The sequence below is a fragment of the Notamacropus eugenii genome, chromosome 1 (assembly GCF_028372415.1).
Source record: "Notamacropus eugenii isolate mMacEug1 chromosome 1, mMacEug1.pri_v2, whole genome shotgun sequence".
Lineage (NCBI taxonomy): Eukaryota > Metazoa > Chordata > Mammalia > Diprotodontia > Macropodidae > Notamacropus > Notamacropus eugenii.
This window is the reverse complement of record NC_092872.1, coordinates 255501987-255529945: the sequence shown is the minus strand read 5'-3', so window position 1 is coordinate 255529945 and position 27959 is coordinate 255501987. Positions and strand designations below refer to the sequence as shown.

The window sequence follows — 27959 nt, the reverse complement described above, 5'->3', positions numbered from 1 at the left end:
GTTTGTAAAGCAGTTTCTAATTCTGTTTAGCATCTCAAAATACCATTAATCAAACAACATACTTTGGGAGCCACATTATTTCTGCAGGTTGGTCCTATTAGAGACAATTTCTTAGAGAAAACTAGTGTCCTCAGGTTAGGATCTATAGGGGGATGAGGACGCCAACTTCATTTTAATAGTTAGACATGATTTATTCTGTTTTATTTCTTCATAGCTGCCAAAGACAGCTTTGAGAGATTCCCAGGTACCTTTTGTTGGATAATCCCATCTAGATCATCCTTGAGACAGTCTCATTTATTTGTACTCCCAATGTGATTGGGTATGGGGATACTGGCCCATTTATAAATAACAGGAACAAAAAGCCCAAGTGATCCAATTATTGAAACCAGAAGAAAAGTCCATAAAAACATCCGGTCAAGTACTTGGGCTATGAATTTCCAGTCTTCAACAACCTAATATGAGGAAAGAAGGAAGGAAGGAAGGAAGGAAGGAAGGAAGGAAGGAAGGAAGGAAGGAAGGAAGGAAGGAAGGAAGGAAGGAAGGAAGGAAGGAAGGAAGGAAATAGAAAAACACACATGAAACACCTATTTTCTCCATATTGATCAAATTTTATAACTTACCAAATATTTTATAACTTGCATTTTATGAACATTTTATAATAGGTTACCAAAGTGTCCTGTGTCATATGCTGTAAGAGATACTAGAGAGTTGCTTCAGTATCTTAGGCCTTGGGTCATCTCCCATCATTGTATCCCCCAAGCTCTGGTTTCATTTACCACATTCCAGAAGAAAGGGATTCCAGAATATTAGAGATGGAGGAGACATTCAGAAATCAACTAATTTAGGCCCCTTGTAAGAAATAACAGCAATTAGCATTTATATAGCACTTCAGGTTTGTGAAGTACTTAATGTATGATCTCCAATTTATCTTTATCTTCCAGGGGCTAAGAAGCTTTCTCAGTCACACAGATGCTTGTTCAGGGTCTAGAACTCTGGGCCTCTGACTATGTACCAATTGCTGTCTTCAATCTGTCATGCTGCTGCCCCATATCCTTGCCTTTGCATAGGTTGTCTGTCTCCCATGCTTGGGCAAGATCCTTCCTAACCTCCACCTAACCTCTTGTTCATTTCCCTTAAAGCTCAGCTCAAGTACTAATTTCCTAAAGGAGGACTTTCCTGACATCCCCCACTGCTACTGCTTTCTCACCACCCAAAATTCCCTTGAGTTGATTTTACATTTCCTTGTAACCCTTCTTTTCAATACCTAATAGGGAGACTTATTGTCTCTTTAAGACTTAAATGAATGCTGGAAATGAAACTTCTATGACCTCTGTAAGACAGACATTTGAGATGGGGTGGCGACATCCCCTCAATGTGGGTTGGAGTCAGGGAGTCCCTAAAGTTTCCTCCATCTCTAAATCCATGATCCTGTGTGTACAGGTTGTCTCTTCTGATAGAATGCAAGCTCTCTGACAAGGTCAGAGACTGTTGTGTTTTTGCGTTTCTTTCTTGAGTGCATGGCACATTGTTGGCAAAAATGCTTGTTGGCTGATTGACTCCTTTTTCTTTCAAATTCATACTCTAATGTGTGTGTGTGTGTGTACACAAAATCTGGCCTCAGACACTTACTAGCTGCATGATCCTAGGTAAGTCACTTAAGTCTGTTTGCCTCAGTTTCCTCATCTGTAAATGAACTGGAGAAGGAAATGACAAACCATTCTAGTTTCTTTGCCAAAAAAACCCCAAATGAGGTCACAAAGAGTCAGACACAACTGAAAATGACTGAGCAATGTTTGAATTGTGTATATACCAAATTATATACCAGATATATATCATGTATTATAATGTATGAATTGTGTATATAGCTAAAGAGAGAAAGCATGACCTAAAGCATAGAGAGCTGGTGTCAGAGTTAGGAAGACCTGGGTTCAAATTCTATCCCTAACTCATACTGGATGAATGACTTTGTCCTAGTTATTTAACCTTTCTGTGCTGTAGGCAACATGCTAAGTTGCTGAGGAGGCTGCAACCCACCTCTACAGAGAGTTTTCACACTTGGGAGTTCCTCATACCAATGAAATCACAGGTCTAGGCTCTATCTCTATATGTTTCAAGGATCCATGACTTTTAAAGAGTCTATGACCTCTACTAGTTTAGGTCACAATCTTACACCTTTCCTGAGTCATTATGGCCAAAAAAAAGTTAATCAACCTACTGGTGATCTACAGAAGCATTTGATTTAGACTCAGAAGTCCTGGCTCTGCCATTGTGTATCCATGCTACATGCCCGTGGCCAAGTCAATTATTCTGAAAATAATTTGGGTCACCACTGAACTTCAACTAGAAATCTGGGAAGTGGTAAGCCAGAACTGGTACTTCATCTGCATCTTAAATCTGGTTTTAACTCCCAAAACATTGGGACAAACCTCACGGACGTCATTCTCCTTCATGACGTGCCTCGTGATGTAGCGGATGGAGTCAAGAGCTGCCTCCAAGGTGGTCTGAGAAGATCTGGGGCCACTGGTCTTGTTAGTTTCCTCCTTGTGGGTGAAGTACCGATCTACATGACTTCTCATACAAAGAAGCTTGGGAAGCTGATGAAGAAAAATTTTGCGGACCCAAGGTGCCATGGGATTGTGCGTGGAGGAGGAACGATGGTTAATGTTAATCGCAAAGACAGTCACCATGATCGACAATGTCACAAAAATCATAGTAAACACTAGGTACTCTCCAATTAGAGGGATGACTTTGGAAGATGATGGGATGATCTCTTCAATAACTAGGAGGAAGACAGTCAAGGACACGAGCACCGAAGTGCAGAGACAGATCTTTTCACCTTCGTTTGAAGGAAGATAGAAGACAAGCACAGTTAAGAATGAGAGCCCAATGCAAGGTATGATGAGGAAAAGCGTATAAAAGAGAGGCAAACGCTTAATTACAAATGAGTAAGTCACGTAGGGATACCAGCAACATCCATCTGTTCTGTTCCCTTTACTTCCGGTGGCACTCACTATCTCCCATTCTCCATTATCAAAGAAATCTCTTTTGTCTACATCATAATCCTCCAATACTAAATCCACTTGGGATCCATCGTACGTCCATGAACCAAATTTCATCGAGCAGTTTTGGAGATCAAATGGGAAAAATGTGACATCTATGGTGCAGGAGCTTTTGTAGTTGGCTGGTGGGGTCCATGCCACCGTGCCATCATATCTTACAACCGTTTTTGTGCTAGTTCCTTCAAAGCGTCCGTCTGCACTGAAACAACACACACATGAACACACTTGTTAGTCATATAGGAAAGCAAGCAATCCAAACAATTTTCTTATCAGTAGTTATTTTTCTTATTGTTCTCAGACATACAAATACCAGAATTTTGCTAGTACTAGAAAAACTACTTTTTATCATTGAATGACTTAAATATATAATTTTAGCCACTATAAAAATCACAATCAAGTCCAGCACAATGTAATAGGAAAAATATTAGACCATATCATTACTAGGCATGTACTGTACTCCAAAGAAGTCAAAGACAGTGAGTAGGGACATATATGTACCAAAAAATATTCAGAGCAGCACTTTCTGTTACAGCAAAGAATTCGGAATGAAAATGCTCATGAATTAGGGAGCGGTTGAACAACTGAAAATAGTGGAATATGATTTCTCTGTAAGAAAAAGGACAGAATTCAGAGAAACATTGAAGGACTTGTATGAACTGATGCAGGGTAAAATGAGTAGAATTAGAATAAAATACATGGTAACCATAGTATTGTAAAGGAAAACACTTTGAAAGACTAAAGAACTCCAGTGACCAGTCATCACCTAAGACTGATGATATTAAAACACACTTTCCCCACTTCTTTGCAGAGAGGTGGTAGCCAAGAGGTGAGGAATCAGACATACATGTTCAGATAGAGACAATGAGGTGACTTACATCACTTGAATATATTTATTTGATATAATAAAGAGATTCTATTGGGAGAGATGATAAGGGGCTAGTGCTAGAGGAAAAACAGGAGGGGAGGAGAGGCAGAGGCGGAAAGAAGGAGGGAAGAAAAGAAGGAGGGAAGAAAGGAAGGAGGGAAGAAGGGAGGAAGGGAGGTTTGAGCCTGGATTTTCCTAATTACAAGTCTCACACTCTGTCCATTATACTATACTTATTCTCAGACTCAGAGAGTTTAAAGGATCATTTATGTGGGGCTGGAAGGGACCTCCAAGGTTATCTGCCCCTTCATTTTATAGCTGAGGCCCAGAGAAGTTAGATGTCTTTCCCAAGGTCACACAGGCTGGGATTTGAACCCAGTTCTTCTGTTTCCAAAGCCAGTGCCCTTATAAAAGGATAAAAAAAGGTTCCTAGGACAGGCATTGTGTCCTACGCCTAAGCACACAATGGCTGCTCCATATGACAGAAATATGAGACAGCACAGGACATTTTAATACGTAGTCTAATAGAAAAGGACAAGATGAGGCCCAGAAGGAATGTGATTAGATCACTCAGCTCTATAAATCTCCACGTGCTGGAGGAGGAGAGGCAGTGACGAATATTTACACAGTCTGCTTTTATTCTACAAACATAAATCACACTAATGGCATCGCTCTTACTTGTCAAACAATACTATGTCTGGAGTCCAGATGGAGTCAGAAGGGACGCGGATAGCTTTGATTCCGGCATAGTCATCAGGGTTCCATCTTAATTTCACATCAACCCATTCCTTAAAAATAAAGAACACTGCAGGGCATAAGAAAAACTAAATATCTAAAAATGCTGGCAGGCAGTATAAGCAATCACACATTCATTCAACAGAAGTTTGTTAGGGAGCCTGCTTTGGAAGGCACCCTGCTAGGCACTGGACCTGACAGACATAGAACGGCCCTGTTCTCAGATAGCCTTACAATTCAATTATTTACAATTACATGAATAAATAATGATAAAAGGGAGCCTGAGATAAGTGCAAAGGAGAAACTGAGGCACAGTGTTACGAGAAATTTGAGTGAGAATACTTTTATCTGGTGGGGGAAAGGTAGGAAGGAATAGAGCAGGAAAGGTTCCATGGGATTCAATTCTTTCTTGCAAGAGCATGGATTACACAGACACATGCTTCTACCCTATGTTTAAAGCCCAGGGCCACCACTTTCTTATCTTGCCAGGGGATAACCTTGATCTGGCCTACAACACTCCAGGCCACAAGAAGCACAGGTGAGCTGCAGCCTGCACAACATCTAAGCCAGGTGCTTGGTCAAACCCAGCACCATCAAATGCAGCCCTTCCACAGGGCTTTCCCCTATGTGGAGGGCTGAGGTGTCTCCCTGGGGCAGGACTGTACATACCTGTTTCAGCCACACATTTGTGGTCATTAACTGATTCTTCTCATCCTGTACAAGGGAAATGAAAACAGACCATTTTCAATAAGCACAGGCATATTTTGGGGTTTGTTTTGTTTTGCTAAACTATCCCTGTTCCTTTAGAAGAATCTATATCTCTCTCCCTCTTCTCCCTCCCCCTCTCTCTTCCCTTTCCCTCATTCTTTTCCCTTTCTTCCTCTCTCCTCCCTCACTTCTTCCCCTCTCTTCTTTCCTCTATCTACCTCCTCCTATCTCTGGCTCTGGCTCTTTCTCCTCCCTCTCCATCCCCCCTCATCTCTCCCTCCTTGCCTTTCCCTCTTTTCTTCCCCCTCACCTATCCTCCAACAGGCAGAATCTGGGTGTGAAAATATTGGAAGAGAAGTCCAGAGCTCTTTTTACTCTGGTCTCACTCACTCACCTGAACCTCTAAGTGGCTTTTTGTGTACTAGATCTCCTTCAACCTACAACTTTTACAGAGCATTTACTGTGTACAGGGCACTAGACTAAGCATGAGAGACCCAAAGGACTCTAAGGTTGGAGTCCCTGCCCTGAAGGCAGAATCAACACTATTTGGCAACAGAATAAAAAGATTGTAGGTTCTTTTCACCTCTTTTGGTATCCATCCCCAGTACTTAGCACAATGCCTAGCACGTAGAAAGAACTCAATAAATGTTTATTGAACTGAACTGAGTTGAATATCATGAAGGGGGTGAATTAATTCACTCTTAACAGAGCAACCAAACCTTACATAATTCAAATAATGAGAAATGCGGCAAATGCACATAATCACACATACACAATGTAAGTCTTACGAAACAACAGCAGGGGATTTCACTTCATGGAAAATACCATCTTCCTGACCTATCTCTTTGGCCCACCGCTGGCCCAGGATCCATGGCTAATCATCATTATCAGTCACAACAGGCCTAAATCTCAAGTTCTGGCCATGGTGGCTTCTCTCCTGTCTATTCCCTTAAGGCAGTAACCTAATTTGCTTTAGTCCCATTCCTTGAGCATGGACAGAAATGGTGAGTAATTTTGGAGGACAGTAAACTCTGAAGTGCTGAAACAGCCAAAGGTACTTCTGTGTGGAGGAACCTGGGGGAAGGATAGCCAGGAAGGTGTTTAAAACCCCGCTTCAGCCCTCTCTCTGGAAAGTTCCTTTGGAGTAAGACCAGAATCACTTCTAACCATTCACATTCCTCAGTGTGAGCAGTGCAGTCAAGCTGCCTCACCCTGATGGTCTGGACATGACAATGTGGCTGGGGACAGACCTGAACAGCACAGGAGCCTGCCACAAGGAGAGAGGGGATGGGTAACACAAAATTCAAGAGAGAAAATTGGGGATTAGACCAGTCCCCAAGCAAAAAAACAAGCAAACCCCAAAACAAAAGCGATCAGACTCATACAGGAAGATGGAAAATAAATAAGCAAACTAGAAAGGATTACAACACAATGAATAAATATTATGTGGTAATGGAAATACCCGGTGAAAAAGACAATAGCACCACATTTTATGGGACCTCCAGAAATAATAGGTTACCAGCAAGAAACTACAGAATGTTTAAGAAGAGAAATAAAACAGTTAAAAAAGGATTAAAGGGAAAAATAGGGCAGAATTTTCAGATTTTCGATGTGATGTCTGGATCAAGTTTGGTGGGTCCCACCACCAAAGGTCTAGGAGGAAAGCCAAAGGAACAATTCCCAGGATCAGAGATTTAAAGCTGGGAAGGGACCTTAGGAGTCAAGTCCAACTCTCTCCTTTTACAGATGAGAAAACTAAGTCCCACAGTTACTAAATCCCTTACCCATAGTTTCATGTTGTACATTAAGTCCCAAAAAGAAAAGACTAAAAAATCTTGGATTTTTCATCTCAGACAAAAGAAAGTTTAGAAGTATTTTACTAAGCCTTCAGTCAGTGTTCTGATTCTCCTCATCTCTACAGGTCTCCCTTCAACCCTTTGAATTCTCCCCTGCTGAGGAATGGCAGAATTTTGACTTTCTCTTACTGCACCTTCCTTTTCTTCACTGGGCTCACAGTGACTTACATAGATGTCTTGTCTCCCCCGCTAGATTGTAAGCTCCCTACAGGCAGGGATAGTATCTCAAATTCCTATTTGTTACCACCACCACCACCACCCTCAGTGCCTAATATCAGACCTGCAAGAACAGGTACTCAAATATTTGTTGAATGAAAAGCCTCATTAATGCATCTGACACTAATAGACACTCTTTGAACAGTCTTTCTCTACTTGGTCCTCTTCCTCACTGCACCCTTTACAGAGAACCCCAAGCCTTAGACAACAGACCTTGGTTTTTCTCAATTCATAAACATTTATTAAGAGCCAACAATCCCCCCACCCCCAAAAAACACCTACTATGTGCTAGGTTCTTGGCATTAGCAGACACAGATAGAATAGTCCCTGCCCTCAAGGTGGCTCACCTTCCACTAGCAGTTGGGGAGTGTTGAATATACCACATGTACAAAGACAGGTAAACAATGTAATTTGAGGACAGAGCATTAACAACTAGGGGGGACACCAGTGAAAGACTCCCAAAGGCTAACCTGAGCCTTGAAGGATAAGGGCTCATTGAAGGTAAGGGAGGCAGCTTGTACCAATGCATGGAGGTGGGAGACAGGGATGCTATGTTTGGGGAATGACTGATACTCCAGTTTCATTGGAGTGCTTTAAGGGTAGTAATGAGGTAGGGAGGTGGGGTTAGAAAGGTGGTTGGGCCTTAAACACCAGACAGAAGAGTTTGTATCTTCTCCTGCAGTCAATGAGGAGCCATGGAAGGCTTCTGGAGTAGAGGAATGGCATGCTCATACCTGTGCTGTCTTCCTCTCCATTTATTCCTAAAGAGCTCACTTCCATTCTCAAGACCTTCAATTATCACCTTTATGCTAAAGACTCAAATCCCAGTCCTCTTATTTCCCACTGCCTCCTGGACATTTTCTCTTGAAGGTTCCATCACCACCTCCAACAGGACATGTCCAAGGCCTGGACCATTTACACCCTTGTATCTCTTCCAACATGCCTATTTCTGCTAACATCTTCCCTGGTCAATCAGGTGTGAAGCCTTGGGGGCCATCTTTGACTTTATATCATTACAGAGAAAAGACCTTCAAAGATCAGTTGGTCCAACCCCTTGTTCCACAGATGGGGAATCTGAGACCCAGTGAGAAGTGACTTGCCCAAGGTACACCGCTGATAAATGACCAACCCAGAACTTGAACTTGGGTCCACATGACTCTGAGACTCAGGTGTTCTTTCCATGGTACTACATTGACCCTTTTCCTACTTCCTTAATATTCTAGTCAAACCTACTCAATCTTATTGATCTCCCAATCCACTGGTCTTTCCAGCTCATTCTTTCTCTACTCCAGTCAAACCTGAACACTAGTTGTCACCTTTCCCTCATTAGAATCTAAGCTCCTCAAGTGCAGGGACCATTTTCCTTTTCTCAGTATCCTCAGCACTTAATCCAGTGTCTGGCATATAGCTGGGCAGCTAGGTGGTGCAGTGGATAGAGAGCCAGGCAGACTTATCTTTGTGAGTTCAAATCTGGTCTCAGACACTTACCAGCTGTGTGACTCTGGGTAAGTCATTTACCCTGTTTGCTTCAGTTTTCTCATCTATGAAATGAGCTGGAGAAGGAAGTGGCAAACCACTCTAATATTTTTACCAAGAAAACCCCAAATGGTGTCACAAAGAGTCAGACATGATGAAATGACTGAACAACAACAGATGCTTAAGCCTGCTGCCTGGCTGACTTCCCATTATATATCTGCTGAGTTAGCCCAGTCAGTGTTTCTGCTGTCCCTCACACCCAATATGTGCTGAGATTTCTTTGGCTTCCTCCTTCTGTCATGTGGCCCAAATTTTCTACATCCTTCACAGTGCTGCTCAAATGACACATTCTCCATGAAGCGTTCCCTGACAAAAACCACCTCTGCATTTCCAGACTTCTAGAGTCTGTACATCACCTGCTACATGAGGCCACAAAGAACCATGGATAGAGGACTAGACCTGGATTCAAAGCCCACCTCTAACACTCACCAGCTGCGTGACCCAGTCACTTAACTTCTCCCTGCCTCAGTTTCCTCATTTGTGAAACGGGGATAATAATACCACTAGCTTCATAGGTTTGGTGTAAGCATCTCATGAGATAATATCTGTAACTACTGTTTCACGTATGTACATCCCCAACTAGATGACTAGCTTCTTTGGGGTAGACACTATGTAACATCTTCCATGCCTACTCACCCCTCCCCTACCTTACTGACAGTTCTAGCCAAGCAATAAGCACATGCTGATTGATGGACTTAAAGACAGAACAGCCAAAAACTGCTCTGAAATGGGAACAAGAGGAAATTAGGTGAGAAGGAAGAATTTCCAGGCAAGAAGAGACAAGCACTAGAATGCATCATCAAGGCAGATTGAAGGATTCTCTGGGGGAAATTCAACATAAATTCTCATCTTTCCCTGGTGATAGAAGAGTGATATTATTTGAAAGTGTATCTCTATTTATTAAAAAAAAATTAATGATTCTGAGCTTAGCAAGAGTTTTACTAGGCCAAAGGAGGGAATTCTATGCATGAAGTGGCATGGGAAAGGGGAGGGGAGGGGGGCGTTTTCTGTGTTTAATACCCCAGTGGAAAAAAAGCACTCTCTAGGTTTTGTCTATGGCACATCCACAGCCTGATACAGTGGGGAGAGCATGAGTATTAAAGTCAGGAGGACCTGGGTTAGAATCCTGCTTCCAACATGAGCTATGTGACCATGGGTGGGTCAGCCTCTGAGTCTCATTTTTATCCTCTATAAAACAGGTTAAAAATACCTGTAAGATAGACCACAGAGGGTTGTTATGAGGTTCAACCAATGCTGACTGTTATTTGTTTTACATATGCAAGTACCTCTTTGCATAAAATCATCCTCATCATGGCTAGAGATCTAGCTCTCCCCTTAGCCAAGATCATTCAAACTCTCATTCCCATTTTACAGTCAGGGAAACTAAGATTCTAACAATATACTACTAACTTCACAGGGTCATCCTGGGATAATGTACATAGAATGCTTTGTAACCATAAAATACATTAGAAATGTTATTATTATCATTATCTGCACATACACATACCACATCCACTAACTGAGAGATTGCAAGGCCAAACTTTATTTTTATTTTGTCATTCAGATGTTTCACGGGACGAACCCATTTTTCGTAGTCTTGAAACAAGTTCTTAAACAAACGATCTTCACATTTTGCCTCAAAGGATGGTTCCGATATCCCTGAAATAATAAAGGCAAAGAAATCAATGTCTGGATCTTGACTCACTTCTCCCTTCTGTGTATTCCCATGAGAAAAGTTTGCAGTATTATTAACCAAATGTAATTTAAGATGAGAAACACTACAGCATCATGGACAGGAAACCAGGAAGTCAGCAAGACCTAGGTTCAAATCCTACCCCTGACCCATATTGGATGTGTGACCCCAGCCAAGACATTTAACCACTCACTACCTCAGGCTACTCATTAAGACCATATACATACATACCCATATGTATGTGTATATACATATTACACACATATATAAATATACATACACATACACACATATATGGCTGATCATCTGCATGGAGAATGCAGATTCCCATCCTAGGAGTTCCTATACTAATGTAGTCACAGTTCCCAACTTTAAACAAAAACCTTAGAATATTATGTAGACACACATATATATACAACACACATATACATATATTTTCAAAAATATATGTGCAAACATATTTTTAAAAGCTATTTTAAAAGTACAGAAGCACAAATTTGGGGGGGGGAAACAGAAACAATTTCTTTAATACCATAATGTTTACAAAGGGTAGAGGCCTCAGAGTCAACTTGTGAGGTAGCTTGGGCACATATTATTACTCTCATCTTATCCGTGAGGAAACAGACCCAGAGACTTGTCCATAGTCTCACAGATGGTAAGAGCCCCAAGCTGAGATTCAAACCAAGGCCTCTTGACTCCAAATTCTGCATTTTTTTTCCTATATCATGCAGCTAGTTAGATGGTAGATTTGGGCTTTTTTGGGGGGAAGAGGTGGTGGTATAAAAGTTTATTATGTTCATAATTTTAAGAAAATTAATTCAAGATGGAGGAAAGGATTTAATGAAAACAGCCTTGAACTCAATATTCATTTTCAAGCCCTGGAAAATAACCAAAGCTGGAATGCAAGAGGACCAGTGTGTAATTTTCAATAAATTTAGCTTCGCTGGATAGCTCCAGAAATTAAGAGCTGGCTTTCCCAATTTTCTCCTTAGCATTGTATCTTCCATCCCATTGGGAAGTCAAGTTGATTATATGTACTATAACCACTGCCAAGACTACAACATCTTGGACATCTACCAGCAGGAAGATGGCATGTACAACATATCTGCCCCTAACCAGAAAGTTCCATGGGATTGTTGTTTCAACATTTTTTTCATCCTGGGGAGGATGCCTCCGAAAATCTGTATCCATACTTCAAGAAGTACTAACATAGGTAGTATGACTTATTAATATCCTCTGATGTGGTCATGATAGATTAAGTTTGTTTGAAAAACAACAAATGAGACATATAAGATGGTAGTCATATCATGGTTTGATGTCTTTCTACAGTCATGCCATAAGTTGACTAGAGAAAAACCAACATCTCCTTCAAAGACAGGATAAAAATGAAAAGATGACACTGTCTATCTCTACAACAGCTTTAACCTGACTGGTTCAACATGTTGGAAATGCTGAAAAATGGGAAATGGAAAGAGGCAAAGACATTGACCTTGATAATCATCCTTTACCACAGATGCTTAACTGATAGAAAACAGATGGTATACAGGGTTGACAGAAGCCAGATATCCCAGCGAACAAATAGCTCATCTCCTTGCTAAATAGAGGGTCAGAGGAGCCAATAGCAGCACTAGTTTAGAACAGAAACATCCTCAGCAGGATCACTCCATGCAACAGGGAACTACAGTGGAAGTAAAAATAAGTTTGTGTAAAACTCATGAGAATGATAACTGGAAAAAGGGAAGGAGTGAAGGAGGAAAGAAAAGAAGGAAATAGGGAAGGAAGAAAAGGAGGAGGGAAGGGAGGGAGAGAAGGAAAGAAGGAAAGGAGGAGGGAAGGAAAGAAGGAAAGGAAGAGGGAAGGAAAGAAGGAAAGGAGGAGGGAAGGAAGGAAAGCAGGAGGGAAGGAAGGATGAAGAAAGGATTAAGGAAGGAAGGAAAGGAGAGAGGAAAGGAGGAAGGGAGGGAGGAAACAAGTATTTTTTCAGTGCTCACTAGGTACCAGGCACTGTGCTGAGTGCTTTACAATTATTATCTTATTTTATCCTCACAACAAACATGGGAGGTAGGTGCTGTTACTATCCCCATTTTACAGATGAGGGTAACTCAGCTAGAAAATGTCTAAGACTAGATTTGGACTCAGGTCTTCCTGGATCCAGGCCCAGAACTCTAGCCACTGTACCACCTAGCTGCCTCATGACTCAAAGGTTCCTTGATCAAATGAATTAATACATGTAAAGTACTTTGTTAATCTTAAAACAATATATAAAAGTTTGTGGTGGTTGTTGTTCAGTTGTTTCTGACTCTTTGCAATCTCATTTGGAGTTTTCTTGGCAGAGATACTGGAGCGGTTTGCCATTTCCTTCTCCAGATCATTTTATAGATGAGGAAACTGAGGCAAAGTGAAGTGAGTAGCCCAGGGTTATCCAGAGTGACTTGCCAGTAAGTGTCTGAGGTCAGATTTGAACTCAGGGAGACGAGGCTTCCTTATTCCAGGTTCAGTGTTCTATCCACTGTGCCACCTAGCTGTTAGCTGTTATTATCCTTGATGAAAATGTAAAATGGAAACAGGCCAGCTTTCATAATTTTCTAGAGAAGTCCACACCTTACTAGGCATACAACTGACAGTTCAGAGAAAGAGGTCCCCGAGTCATAACTAGGGCAAGGCAGCTGGAGCTGTGTCTGAGAGCCCTGAAACTTAGATGGTGCTGAAAATACATTCTGTCTTTCATTAGCCTAGACTCGACTAAGATCTACTCCTATTTTGTTATCTGTGTGACTTGGGACAAGTCACTCAGTCTGTGACTTAGTTTCTTCATCTGTCCAAAAAGAAGAGCAGGATGTACAATACATCTTCAGCTCTAAATCTAAGATGCTACAGCACAAAGAATCATCAGTTAAATGGGAAGCTACAAGCCAACAGGCTCATTTTCCTTCTGGTCCCCATCAGTGCTCTGCAGTCCCTGCCCATGAGTTGGCATCCCAGAGTATCTTCCTCCCAAGTAAATTTGTCTTAAAAGTATATTTCGTGAAGTTTGCTCCAAATGCAGAAACTGTTACTAACATCGCTGCAGAATCCTTCAGGGTTCACTCTGCTGATTACAGAAAAGTGTTTGGCTCAGGAGGGCAGGACAGCTTGCAGTGGGGAGGGAGGAAGGTGTTGATTTATGCTGTCTGTCCCAGTTGACTCCCATCCTACTAACTACAGTTGTCTCAGCCTGTGTTGGCCTGAGGGACAGTTTACTTGAGTGTGCTGTTTAAGCAGCTGCCAGTTGATGAGGCTCACACTTCGAAGGCCTGGGGTGATATCTGCTGCTGTCCTCCTCTGCTCTGAGGACATCTCTCAGGATTAGGAGATACAGGGTCCTCTGAGGAGGTACAGTGGGGAAGACTCAATCACCAGACTACCAGCTTTAGGAGGAGATTTAATAGGAACGACCACTCCCACCAACCAAAATCTTACATAATGCTGCGAAAAGAACAGTGACCTTGGAATCAGGTCATCTGGGTTCAAATCAAACCCCTGAAGTTTCCTAGAAGATGAGTCACATGAAATGGTGAACTCTTGAGGGCAAAAGTTGTCTGTTGTCTCTTTTTGTATCCTAGCTCTTAACACAATACCTGGCATATAGTAGGTGCTTAAAAAATGTTTATTGGGAGACAACTTTTCTGAGCCTCAATTCCCTCATCTGTAAAAGGGGAAAACAATACCTGTGTTACCTGTCTCATGGCAGTATTGTGAGAAAGAATTCTGTAAGCTATAAAAATGCTAGAAAACTCAGTCATTATTAATTATTATTAACATCATCATTATTATATGAGAGGATGCAGAGACAGACTAGCGTATATCTAGGGTATTGGACTTGGAGTAGGAAAGGCTTGGGTTCAAATCCCACTTCATACATTTACTTCCCAGCTGTGTGACCCTGGGTAAGACATTTCACAATGAAATCCACCATGGAAACTTCACAGAAAGACAGAGGTCAGAACTGGACAAGATGAAAGGCTGTGGATGGTGGAAGGAGCTGAGGAGAGGAGGGATTCACTGGAACACAGATAATAGGACGGCACACTGGGAGGCTGAAAATCTTCTAGTTGTCTTCCTTAGATGTCCACCTGGAGCTTAGATTGTAACAAGGGTGTACAGACACAGAGAAAGAGACTTGGGGCAGGCAGAGAAGGTTAGAAACAATGATGCAAGAATAAAAGGGTTACCATGTGGTAGTGAGAACTCAGCTGACATTAGGTCATGTGAGTCTACAGGGGACCAGTCTACCTGGCTATGTGGCTTCCTCCAGAGGTAAGGGAAGCTTCCTTCACAGCGAAAGAGCAGGAACAAAGGGGATGACCGAGGGTGGAGGATTGTGAAAGTATTATGGGCTGTCAAACAAGGCAGTGAAGGATCAGATGACCTCATATTTGTCAATTATAGGGTTGAGATTATGAAGGGAGAAAAGTGAGGCTAGATCAGGGGTGAAGGCCAGAGAACAGGCAGGGATGGAGGCCTGGAAGTCACAGTGTATGTGTATGTTCGTCCTTCATTGCCAAAGAAGACCATGCCATCAGAGAAATGATGACATGACTTGCACTTGACTTTGTTTTGAGTGAGGTAGGGCCTCACTTCTCCTCCAGAGCCATCTTAATCCAGTGACCAGATATTCATCAGGATAACTGGAGATGATCCAGGATGAGGCAATTGGGGTTAAGTGACTTGTCCAAGGTCACACAGCTAGTGAGTGTCAAGTGTCTGAGGTAAGATTTGAACCCAAGTCCTCCTGACTCCTGCACTGGTACTCTATCCACTGTATACCTAGCTGCCCCTGGAAGTCACAGTGAGAGTGAAGAAGAAATAGGAGAAAAGTAAGATGGAAAGATAGAAGAAAGGAGATGAGGATTTGAGAGGGGAGTTCAAAATCATGGTAATGAGTGAAGACCTCAGGCTACCCAACCAATAACCTGGGTACATAGGAATGACCTCATATCTGGGGACAGAGGGAGAACTGACGAGATCCCTGGGCCCCATGGGTTCCAGGGGCAGTTGCCTTTGGCCCCTATGATCAAGGAATAAAGTGGGCAGAGGAAGGGAGAAATCATAGGATCATAAGGTCCCCAATCTAGAATTGGAAGGGACCTTTAAAGCCCATCTAATCCAATCCTTCCATTTTACAGATGAGGAAACTGAGACCATGGACATAAAATGATATGTCTAAAGTCATAAAGACAATTAAGCATCACAGAATCCAAGTCCTGTGACTTCAGTGGCACTGCTCTTTCCACTATAACAAGGTGACCATCTCCTCCAAGAATTCAATGAAGTCTTTTTATGGGGATGTCAGAAAGTCAAATCCAGGACCCCGGAAAGTTCAAGTCCATTTTATAACATACATTATTTCATTGACTCTGACAACGACATTGGGAAGTTCCTATTCCCATTCTACAAAGAAGCAAACTGAGGCTCAGCCAGGTATCACTCAGTCACAGAGACTTGTGTTGGAGAGGAGACTCAAGTGCAGGGCTTCCTGACCCCAAGTCCAGCCTTCTACCATAATGCTTAAGCGTCCGATACACACAGACCAAAGTGCTATAGCCCTGGCTCTGGAGGACGTTGTCATTACATCAAAGAGATCATCAATTATTACATGGTGGAGTCTGGGGTCACTTTCTCGTGTAAGGTAGGATTCTTAACCTAGAGCCCTTGGATACATTGTGGGGGGAATATCTGAACTTTTAATTATTTGATAACTGTTTCAATATAACTGGTTTCCTTTGTCATCCTATGCATTTCACTTTAAGTATTTAAAAACATTATTCTGAGGCTACCCTAGCCGGACAAAGGGCCTATGACACGAAAAAGGTGAAGACCTGCCCTCCCTGCCTAACTTCCTCCCCATCAGCAGTCATTTGAGAGCTGTCTAGCAAGAAAAAGAACAGGCCATAAACATCCACTTTGTAAATGGAAGGAAACTCAGGACTCAGGTCTATCTATCAAGCTTAGTTCCAACATGACCAAGAAGTGCATTTACTCTTTAAAGAGCTTTTAAATTGAATACAGAAGTTTCCTGTATTTCAGGATTTTCATTATGTTTTCTATTGATTTTTTTTTTTACCCAGAATTACAGGATGAAGTTTCTCAGCAGCTGATCTGGCGTAGCCAGCTTAATTTGACATCCGGCCCTGTCAAATTCCCAGGATGCTTACAGTAAGAAACTCACCGTAGGCTGTGTTAAATTTAGGTCTAGTCAATACTTCTGTTATAAAGGAGAGAGCATTTCACATGGGCTTGGGTGTAAGGAGGAGGGGCAATGGAGAGCATCATCAGATCATGGGAAGGCTCAGATTAAGGGGGCAAATTCACTCTTTGGGGTCATAAAAATGTCTACAATTTGGTCCAGTTTTCCATGTCCTGTAGGATTATAGCAGAATTCTTTCACATTCCTTCTTTAAAATCTATTTCTTCATGAATGTCTTTCAGGGTTTGGGTATTCATGGTCACAGAGCCATAGGATTTTAAAGTGGTAAATCAGAAAGAGCACTGCCTATGGAGGCCAAGGACCTGAGTTCTATTCTACCTTGATCATCTACTTACCTAAGTAACCCTGTCAAATCACTTAACCTCTCTGGACCTCAGTTTCCTCATTTGTAAAATAAGAGGGTTGGAGGAGAGGAGCTCTAAGTTAATAGAATCAGAGATTTTGAGCTGAAAAGGGAACAAGGCCAACCGCCTCACTTTACAGTGGAGGAAACCAGGACCAGGTGACATTAAACAGGGTTCAGGTAGAGAGAAAGAAGCAGAGGAAAGAGCCCAAACCATTCCATTTAAGGCCAAAGAAGTAAACCAGGAGTTTCAAAAATACCGAAGAAAAGCATTTGCAAAGTGCTTCCTTTGAACAAGTGATTGGAACCTGCTTTCTCCTCACCCTACCCTTGTAGAATCCCAAGCTTCCTCCAGAGTAGTATCAGGGTGCTGCCTCCTACAGGAAGCCTTTCCTGATTACCCTGGGTTACTGACAACAGCTTCCTCCAGGAGTTACTCTGTATATCTCTAGTGAGGATTCAGTCGTTTGAGCACATCCCATTACATAGCTATTTTATATCTCTGTATCTGAGCACATGTTGTATTCCCAACTGTCTTTAATCAAGGATAAAGGTCACACTTAGCAAATTTGCAAATGACCCAAGGAGGGGACAAATTGGAGGCTTGAATCCTGATCCAAAAATATCTTGACAGGTCATAGCACTAGGATGAATTTAATAAGATGAAATCCAATTGGGTTCAAATGTCAATTTCGGAAGTACAAGGTGTGGGAGCCATGTGAGACAGCAGTTTATATAATAATAGCTAATGGTTAGGATTTACATGGCACTTTTGGCTTTGCAAAGCGCTTTACAGATATTATCTTATATTCTCGTCACAACAACCCTGTGAGGTAGGTGTTATTATTATTTCTATTTTACAGATGAGAAGACTGAGACAAACAGAAGATTGGATGATAAAGCTAATAAGAGTCCTAGGTGGGATTTGAACTCAGGTCTTGCTGACTCCAGGTCCACCTCTCTACTCACTGAGCCATCCAGTAGCTTGTACTTGAAAAATATCTGGAGGCTCTGGTGGTCTACAAACTGAATATACTATGATATAGTAGCCAAAAAAACTGATGTCAGTGTGGGCTGCATAATGGCATGACTGAATGTGGAAATGTGTTTTGCATGACTTCACATAATCTTACATTGCTTACCTTCTCAGTGGGTGGGGGAGGGGCTGGAGGGAAGCAGAGAATTTGGAACTCAATTGTTTTTTTGAAAGAATACTTTTAAAAATAAATGGATAAATGATTTAATCTTTTTTTAAAAAAGACACAGCTTTTAATACTAAGGAGGTGGACAGTCCCACCAGACTCTGCCCTAATCAGACTGCACCTGAAGTTGTGTGTCCAGTTCTAAGCACCTCAGTTTAGGATGGACATTGGTAAACTGGAGACCATCCAGAGGAAGACAAGCAGAAGGCTACAAGTTCTCAAGAGCGTGCAATGTGAGGCCGGAAAGAACCAGGGGTACTCTGGTCATCGAGCCAACGAGCTTTTATTTAGCAGACATTATGTACCAGCTCCACTTTAAGAAAAGAAGATGCAGAGGCAACATGATAAATCATTAGGCTTCAAGTGTCCAAGGGGCTGTTGTGTGGGAAAGGGATAAGATTTATTCATTTGGGCCCTAGAGGGCAGCCTTCCAACTAATGGATAGAATCTGAAAAGAGGCAAATTTCAGTTTGGGGTCAGGAAAGAATCTCCTAACAATAGGGATGGGACAGCTAGGTGGTGGGGTGCATAAAGTTCTGGGTCCAGAGTTAGGAAGACCTGGGGTCAAATATGGCCTCAGACACTTACTAGCTGTAGGACCCTGGGCAAGTCTCTTAACCTTGGTTGCCTCAGTTTCCTCATCTATACAATGATCCAGAGAAGGAAATGGCAAACCACTCCAGTATCTTTGGCAAGATGAAGAGTCAGACAGGACTGAAAATGACTGAACAACAATAGGAATATTCAAACTAGGGGTGTCTTTGGAGGCAGTAACTTCCCTTTCACTGAAGGGCTTCAAGCAAAGGCCGGATGGCTGTGCAACTGATGTGTTTTTGCAGGAATTTCTTTTTCCAGGATGAATAGGAAAGGATAGCCATGGAGGTCCCTTCTAACTCTGAAAATCTGTGAATCTCTCATTCCAACTGGGGAATTAAATTGGATAAGCACCGTTGATAAAAATGTTAAGCAAGACAAGGAAAAAAATATTAGAGTCAACAGTAATCTAGGTCTTTAAAAAATTATCCCTTAATCAAAAGAAATTTCCAGGTGGTTGAATAATTTAAATAATTCTAATTGAAAATTACTGAAAACCAGAGCAAAATTGTAGACACCTGCCTCCCAACATTAACATGGCAAATTAGAGCTATGTTAGATAACATGGCCAACCAAAATGATTTCATCTTCAAATCTAATTGTAAAAATTGTGAAATTAATTGATCATGAAGCAACTATGTGGCCTCTTGGATGTACCCATTCTAGAAGTAATGACAGCTGATTACGTATGTATTTCAAGGTTTGTTCATACAGTGCTTTGAAAATTTTAGGCATGAAAATTATATTGAAAACCATGCCTTTCCCAGAGCCCTGACTTTCACAGACAGAACCATTTCCTTTCCCTCCTCCCAAGACATTTTTTCTTCTCTGAAATACCCTACCCTCAACTGTCTTCACCAACCTTTAATGATTCATTTCCACCCTCACCCACTGAAAACCTACAAATCCTTTAAGAGTTCAAATGCTCCCATTCTACCATGAAGCTACCTTTTATTTGCTCCTCCACCAAGCAAATGATGATCTATCCTTCACATCTCACATAGTAGTTTTGAATTATAGGGAGGCATCATAGCGCAATGGAAAGAATGCTGCATGAGGGGGCCTGGGTCCAAATCTTGGCTGTGTTCCTTACCACTTGTGTGACCCTGGGCAAGTCACTAGACTTCTTGAGGTCTCAGAATCCCTCATTTATAAATAAATAGATGAATGAATAAATTGATTAGCCAATTAATTAATTAAGAATAAAAAAACACAAATAAGGAGTTGAACTAGCTGACCATGAAGGTCCCCTTCCAGCTTGAAATGTGGTTATGAAGCTGCTGTGTCTCGGCCTTTGCCTCCAACCAGCTGCTCCAGCTCCAGCAATGGGGCCTGGGGCTCCTCATTATCAGGTAGTCATATCACCAACCTTGATCTCTCTCCTGAGCTACATCCTATAGGAATCCCAAACCTAACATGTCCAAAACACAACCCATGACCTTTTCTCCAAAACTCTCATCTCTTCTCCATATTCCTGTGCACCACCATCCTCTCAGTTAGCAAGGCTCAAAACCTAGGGGTCATCCTTGCCTCTTTCCTCCCCCACATCTCTGTCCTCTTGTCAGACCTGAGCATCATCTCTGACCCCTCTCTCCACTCACACAACTGTCAGCATTGTGCTGGTCCTCATCACCTCCTGCCCACACTATCGAAGAAACTTTCTGCCTGGCCTCTCTGCCTAAAGTCTCTGCCCACTCCGATCCAATCTCCACCCAGCTTCCAAGATGACTTTACAAAATCCTGGGTCTAACCATCTCATTCCCCTACTCAATAAACTACACTGGCTCCCTATTACATCCAAGACCAAAGATAAGATGTGGTTTGGCATTCAAAGCCCTTCACAACTTGACTCCTCATCTTGTCCTCTGGGATCCAGCACCAAGTGACCTGTTTTCTTCACACAAGACCTCCCTCTTCAAAATCCACAGGTTTTGCTGGTTACTCTGAAGTCCCTCACCCCTGCACCTGGAATGCTCACCTTCTCTGTCTGCACCACCTGGCCTTCTTGACTTCCTTCTAGACTCAATTCTAACTCGACCTTCTGCAGGAGGCCCTTCCAATCCCTCCTCTTTCCTCTGAAATGACTTTGTTGTCTCCCCATTGAAATGTAAGCTTTTTGAGGACAGGGTCAAAGCTTTTCTTTGTATCCCCAGTGCTTAGCACAATGGCTGGCCCATAGGGAATGACTATAATGATTATAAAAATGTTTGTTGATTGACTGACTGGCCATTTTGCAGCATGCTGCTGCGTATGACTTGCCCGTGTGCTGGAAGAGAGTTTTGAATCCTAGTCTTTCAACCTCCTCTGTCCACTATACCATACTGCCTATGTGAATAAGTGCTTAGAACTCATTTTATTAAATGTGCGTTCTAATGAACTATTTGGTCATGGTTTAAATGCTTTGTATTACCCATATGTGCCTGTTTAAGAGACATGCTTTAATAGAGAAATAATTAATCCCTTGGGTACTCTTTCTATGACTCATTGCCTTTCCATCAACTTGTTAAGTATAGAAACTGCTAGACAAGAGATTTAATTTTTCTGAAGAATAACTCACTGAAAACCATAAGGCATAGTGGATTTAAAAAAAGGAAGCTTTACTTGAAAATCATCTAATCTGAGAGTTGAAAGGAATCTGAGAATGAATCCTATCTATGATTTACCCAAAGCTCCTCAGCTCCCCAGTAGTAGAGCTGGGCCTAGAACCCAGGGCTCTTTTGTTCCTCTACATATACACAGATACAGATACAGATACAAACACACACACACACAGGCAGGCAAGCAGGCAGGCAGGCAACAAACATTTATTGAGGATCTACTGTGTGCCTAGCACTGGCCTAAGCAAATACAAAGGCAAAAGATAGTCCCTGATCCAAAGAGTTCATAATCTACTAAGGGAGACAACATTTGAACAACTCTGCACAAATGAGCTGTAGGCGGGGTACATGGGAGAGGATGAACAGAGGGAAGGCACTAGAATTAAGTGGGGTTGGGAAAGGCTTTCTATAGAAGGGGGGATTTTCATTGGGACATGAAGGAAGCCAGGAGGCAGAGATGAGGAAGGAAAACATTCCAGGGATGGGGGTGGGGCAGTCAGGAAACATGCCAGAAGTCAGGAGATGGGGTGTCTTATTTGAGGAACATCCAGGAGGCCAGTATCACTGGATCTTGAACACTATGTGGGGAGTAGAAGGCAGTTGTAAAGTATAAGAATACCAGACACGAATGGACAGGGCGGGGGGGGGGGGGCGGGGGGGGGCCAGGGAAGGCTATGTTATGAAACGCTTTCAACACCAAATAGAGGATTTAAATCTGATCCTAGAAGTACTAGGGAGCTCCTACACTTTATTTGGTAGGAAGAAGTGACATAGTTTGACCTGCACTTTAGGAAAATTGCTTTGGTGGCTGAATGAAGGATTTCCTGGAGTGGCAGACAGACCCACCAGTAGTTACTGCAATAATCCAGGTGTGAGATGATGAGGTCTACACCTGGATGGGGGCCATATGAGAGGAGAGAAGGGAGTGTATTTGAGAGATACAAGAAAGGTGAAATTGACAGACCTTCCCAAAAGATTGATTATGATGGGTAAGACAGAATGAGGAGATGAGGGTGACACCCAGGGCATGACCTTGGAGGTCTGGGAGGATAGTGGCGTCCTTGACAATAATAGGGAAATTTGGAAGGAGGAGGGTTTGAAGGGAAAGGTTGAGTTCATTTTTGGATATGTTGAGTTTACAACATCCACAGCACATCTAGTTTGAGATGTCTAGTAGGCAAACAGAAATGCAAGACTGGAGGTCATTGTAAAAGCTAGGGCTGAATATAACAGATGTGAGAATCATTAGCACAGAAATGATCATTGAATACATGGGAGCAAATGAGATCACCAAGTAAAGTGGTATAAAAGATGAAGAGAAGAGGGCCCAGGATAGTATTGGGGAACAACTACATTTAATGGGTATGAATTAGATGAAGATCCAGCAAGAGACTGAGGAGGAAAGTAGGGTGGTATTTATAATAAACAACCAACTCCATTAGTCCTCTGGACCATCTTGACTTGGATTGTTAGGTTTGTTGACTGCCTAATGACAAGATCTTCAGAACTAATTTTTGAAAAACAGAACCTCCCATTCAAGAGTATGTCATGATGGATAGAAAGACTTAGAGTTGGTCAACAAGCATCTATTAAGTGCTTGCTAGATGCCAGAAGCTGTCCTAAGAGCTGGGGGTATAAAAAAAAAAGACAAAAATACAGTCCCTGTGTTAAAGGAACTCACATTCTAATAGAGGAGAAAGCATGCAAAAAATTACACATACAAATAATGGAAGGTAGTCCTAAAAGGAAGATGAGAAGAATTGGAGAGATGAGGGGAGAGGGGAATCCTGGGAAAGGCCTTAGGAAAAGGTGAGATTTTAACTGAGTCTTGGAGGAAGCCAGGGAAGCTTAAATAGGCAAGGACGAGGAGTGAGACAGAAAGAGAGAGGGAGAGAGAGAAGGAGGGAGAAGGAGAGAGAGAAGGAGGGAGAGGGAGAGAACATCAATCCTAGGCATAGGAGAGAACCAATACAATGCAAAGACATGAAATGTCAGGCAATTTTTTTCACTCTAAGATAGACTGGATGCAGTCTGCATTGGAGGAAGGAGCTCTCACACTCACCCAAAGCATAGATCCTCAGACCTCACCAGATGAATTTAGTGTTAAAACATTTGATACACAGGTTTATTTCATGAAATGCTCATGATTTCTTCCATGATATAGTGAAAGGTCATTCAGCCAAAGCACAAATCAGTAGAAAAAGTTACCAGCAGCAAAATACAGACCAAGCAGATGCAAAAAGCTTCGCTAAAAATCTTGCAACTTCAGCTTCTCAGAGAAGACTTACTGCTCAAAAATATGAATACACTCATTAGGATCCACTAGGATTATTGTTTGGTATTTTTATTTGAAACGTACTGCTGATGTTTGATATTGTGTTGCTGAATTGTGTTCAAAATGTCCCTTCATGCCTTCTGGTATAATAAAGAGCACTGGATTTTTAGAGCCAGGGGACCTAGATTTGAATCCCAGCTCTATTACTCACTCCCTGGGTGAACTAGTCACTTCCTTTCTCTGGGCCTCAGTTTTCTCCTTTGTAAAAATGGGAGGATTGGGCTAAATCAGAGTTTTTTAATCTGGGCTCTACAAATTCATTTTGAAAAATTTTTGATAACTATATTTCCTTACATTTTATGTGTATTTTATTTTGTGCATTTAAAAATATTTATTCTGAAAAGGAAGAGGTTCACAGGCTTGATCAGACAGCCAAACCAGGCCATGCCACAAAAGAGGTTAAGAACTCCTGGACAAGGTGATCTCCAAGTTCACTGTCAACCCGGATATTTGATCATCCTGTATTTGCCTCAGTCTGATTTATGCTGATTTTTTTTGCTGCTTCCCACAACAGCTCTGACAAGTAAAACAAATTCTAGTGCTAAACAGAATCCTGAACCTTATGATCTGCTATGCTCATATACATGCTTTGTAAATCACCATTTTAAAACAGAAACAAAACCTATTTTCCAGATCTGCGCTTCCTTTGGATCAAGAATGGAATCACTTTTAACCGTTGAAATATGAACGATATCTACCTAGTTTCTGTGTTTACGTCTCACTCTGCTCCACGACCTTTTGCCTTATGAATGCCGACACTACTAGTCTTCCTTTGGGACCCTGTTCTTTTGTCATTGGTGTGACCCTGGGCTCCTGAATACTCTTCTGACAGCACACACTCTTACTCTGCTGAACTAGAGAATGGACACTGCATCCATTGTCTGAGAACCAGTCCAGCTGAATTCAGAGAGGCTTCTCCCCAGAGGCCCGACCACCAGATGATGAATTGTTTTGGCCACTACTCATTAAGGCATCTACTAATGCATGTAGAAATGGTACCCTGTATTCATGAATTCAATTCAGTTCCACAAATAATATTTAAATATCTGCTTCATGCCAGGCACTGTGCTAAGTGTTGGGGTACAAAGAAAAAAATCAATCCCTGTCCTCAAGAAACCTATATTCTACTGAGATTAGGGGAGAGAGGTACACCAAGCACATAGATAATTAAATACAAGCAAACCTGGGTGAAATCACAGTTTCTCAAAACTCTGAAATAGGTAAGGCTTTCTCTATGTGTAAGACTTTTAGAGAACATATGCCCCACTTCCCCAGGGAAAATGCCCCCTCCCCACCTCTGGAACTCTGCCCTGGACCTGAGTTATCTTCGTTGGTGAGTCAGTGAGTGATTGAAAACTCACCTTACCAATGAGCTCCAGCTGATCCCAGACCATGTTCCATAACCTGCCACCCACACATTTTTCCATGTGCCCTGCTGCTGGGTACATCCAGCCCCCACAGAATCGGCTGCCCTGTCACTCTATCCGCTAGACCTGGGACCCCACAGAACAAAACACCCTTCTCTCACCATTAGAGGGAAGGTATATAAAATAGCTGTTTTTGCTATTGGAAAACAAGCTGCCTGAAGGCAGGGACTGGGTCCCTTTTGTCTTTGAATCCCTCATGCTTGGCACATGGCACTTAATTCAAATATAATAGTGAAAAGTATCATGTATTGTCATTGTTGTTTCTCCCAAAATCATATTTAGGCAGGTGGACACAGTGTGTTCTTCTTCCTGAACTAATAAAGAGCCTGAGAAAGTACCCTGGTAAATGGAATTACAATTCCATGCCCTGACAGAGATCCATTGCCCAGACAAGGGAATGGTGCCCAGAGGAATGATAGGATTGTAATGGTGAATAAAGTGAAACACCTTTTTTATCTTCTGTTCAAGAAACAAGATTTCAAAAATGAATACTGTTCATCAAAATGCAATGCTAACCTTGTACCCATTTCAAAGACCAGAACAGAGTTTCAAGCTCACTCTCCCAGCACAGGAAGAAAATCTAGAAGCCCTGGAGGGGAAATCAAAGCAGAAAATCCAGACTACAAATTACTACAAATAATAGGTCAGGTAACAATACACTCTCTTTTAGCTTGAAAAAGTTATACTTAGGACATAAGCAGCTATTTCAACCGCTGTGTACCTTGCAGACAAAAAAAAAAAGCTGACCTTCTTTGCATTTTAAACACAAAGTCCCAAAAGTCTAGGGACTTTTAAAATCCCTAATTAAAGCACTGCAGTAATTAAAGTGTCATAGCAATGAACAAAATGAAGCCCTAAGCCAAATCACCAAGGGGAAAAAGTCCTTCCAGTCCTGTTTTTAGTCTCTTAAAATCTGCCCTTGGCTTTTCCTTAAAAAAATAATAAATGCAGCTGATCCTATTAAATTCATTTTGTAGTCTTTTCATGGGGCTGCTTTTCTCTCTGTACATGTACATTTTCGTGAGTATATGTACATAGACATGTGGAAAGTGGAAAGAGCTTTGGGGGTCACAAGACCAAGACTGAAGTCCCAGCTCTGACGCTCTCACCTTGCTTGTGGAGTAAGTAGCTTTAATTCTCTGAGCTTGTTTCTTCTTCTGCAAAACAGTACTAATAATATTCGCACTACTTCATAGAGTTGTAGCAAATTATATAAAATGTGAGCTGTTAAATACATGTGTGCATGCACCTATTTATACAAACACATATGCCCAGACCAAGTCAACTGCTGCTCCTCAGTCCTCCCCCCAACCCCATTCCTCATCATGGCTGGAGGTGACCGTGGCTTCACCGTGGGCCATATTAGCGTGATTTCTCACAGCTGGAAAATCTCCCAGGATGAGCTGAATGCGCTGTCCATCCTCTGAGGACCCATCTAGTTAAGTAAGTTCTAAGGGGTTCATCACCAATTTCAGAGTAACAAACCTAGAGTCCGGATCAACCCTTTGAAGACAGTGAAAACTTAGAGGTATTTATTCCAAGTGACTCAGTGGAGGGAGTCCCCAGATCGTGGAAGTATGGAAACATGCCCATGTGCAGAGACTTGTACTTACATAGAGCAAACACATTATCCAGAAACCGCTATCTCCCCCGCCCCCAAGCCACAGGACACCGGCAGGAGGTACAAATGACACGCACAACAAGGTTCCCTTTGAGAGCCTCCCACCCGGGACCTGCTGTCTTCTTTCAGGGACTGCGTAAAACGGGTGTTTTAGCACCTTCTCCTCGCACCTGCCCTATCCTTCTACCCGGCTGCTCGGGTGCCCCTCCCTCGCATCCCTACCCCAACCCCCACTACCCCCGCTCGCCTCCTAGGTCCTGACCTGTTATCTCCCCTCACCTGTCCCAACCCTCCACAAGCCCACCCGCGCCTCTCTGCTCCCTGGGTCCTGCATCTCCCCTCCACCTCCTGACCTCCCTCACAGCACCCCCAGACCCTCCGTTCCTTACCCCACCCGCCCCAGGTGCTACATCTACTCCCTGGACTTTCTGCCCCCACACCCAGCACTTCCTGCATGCCGGAGCCCCTCTCGAGCACTCACCAGTCCTCGCAGCACTGACTGGGGCGCCGGCCCGAGCCAGCAGCGGCAGGGGGAAGACGAGGAGGAGGAGGAGGAGGTGGCGGCAACGGCTGCCGGGGGCGAGGGCAGCAGGGAGAGCGGAAAGGAGCCACCCCACCGCAGCCATGGCCCCCGGCCTCCCGGAGAGGGTCCCGAGGCCGCGCGGAGGCTGGAGGAGGCGCCCAGGTAGGGAGCGCTCAGCACCGCGTCGGACTAGTCCCTCTGGAAGCCGGCCCGGGACCGGATCCCGCTGAGCCCCGCCTCCCGACCAGCACCGCCCCCGATAGCCACGCCCAGAGTCCAGGCGCATCTCAGTCCCATGGGGACAGGCCCCAACGAGGCCCCCGGCCCACACGGCCTCCCACCCGCCCAGCAGCTGGCGCACGGCCCCCAGCACCTGCCCAAACCCCCTCCTCCATCACCCAC

General features: G+C 42.8%; 1 protein-coding gene across 3 annotated transcripts; it reads right to left on the bottom strand.

Annotated features, from left to right (window-relative positions):
- Positions 1–27867, bottom strand: CHRNA5 (cholinergic receptor nicotinic alpha 5 subunit). 3 transcript variants are annotated; one of them, XM_072628619.1, is made up of 6 exons: positions 27516–27867; positions 10483–10634; positions 5329–5373; positions 4603–4712; positions 2427–3258; positions 1–452 (listed from the first exon to the last, which is right to left on the bottom strand). In XM_072628619.1, exons 1-6 carry the CDS (start codon positions 27841–27843, stop codon positions 291–293), a joined length of 1629 nt encoding a protein of 542 aa, XP_072484720.1. In that variant the 5' UTR covers positions 27844–27867; the 3' UTR covers positions 1–290. The 3 variants fall into 3 exon arrangements, with proteins under 3 accessions (XP_072484720.1, XP_072484722.1, XP_072484721.1); XM_072628621.1 differs by having other exon boundaries at positions 10558–10634; XM_072628620.1 differs by lacking the exon at positions 1–452 and having other exon boundaries at positions 2248–3258.
- Between the last annotated feature and the right edge of the window lie 92 nt (positions 27868–27959).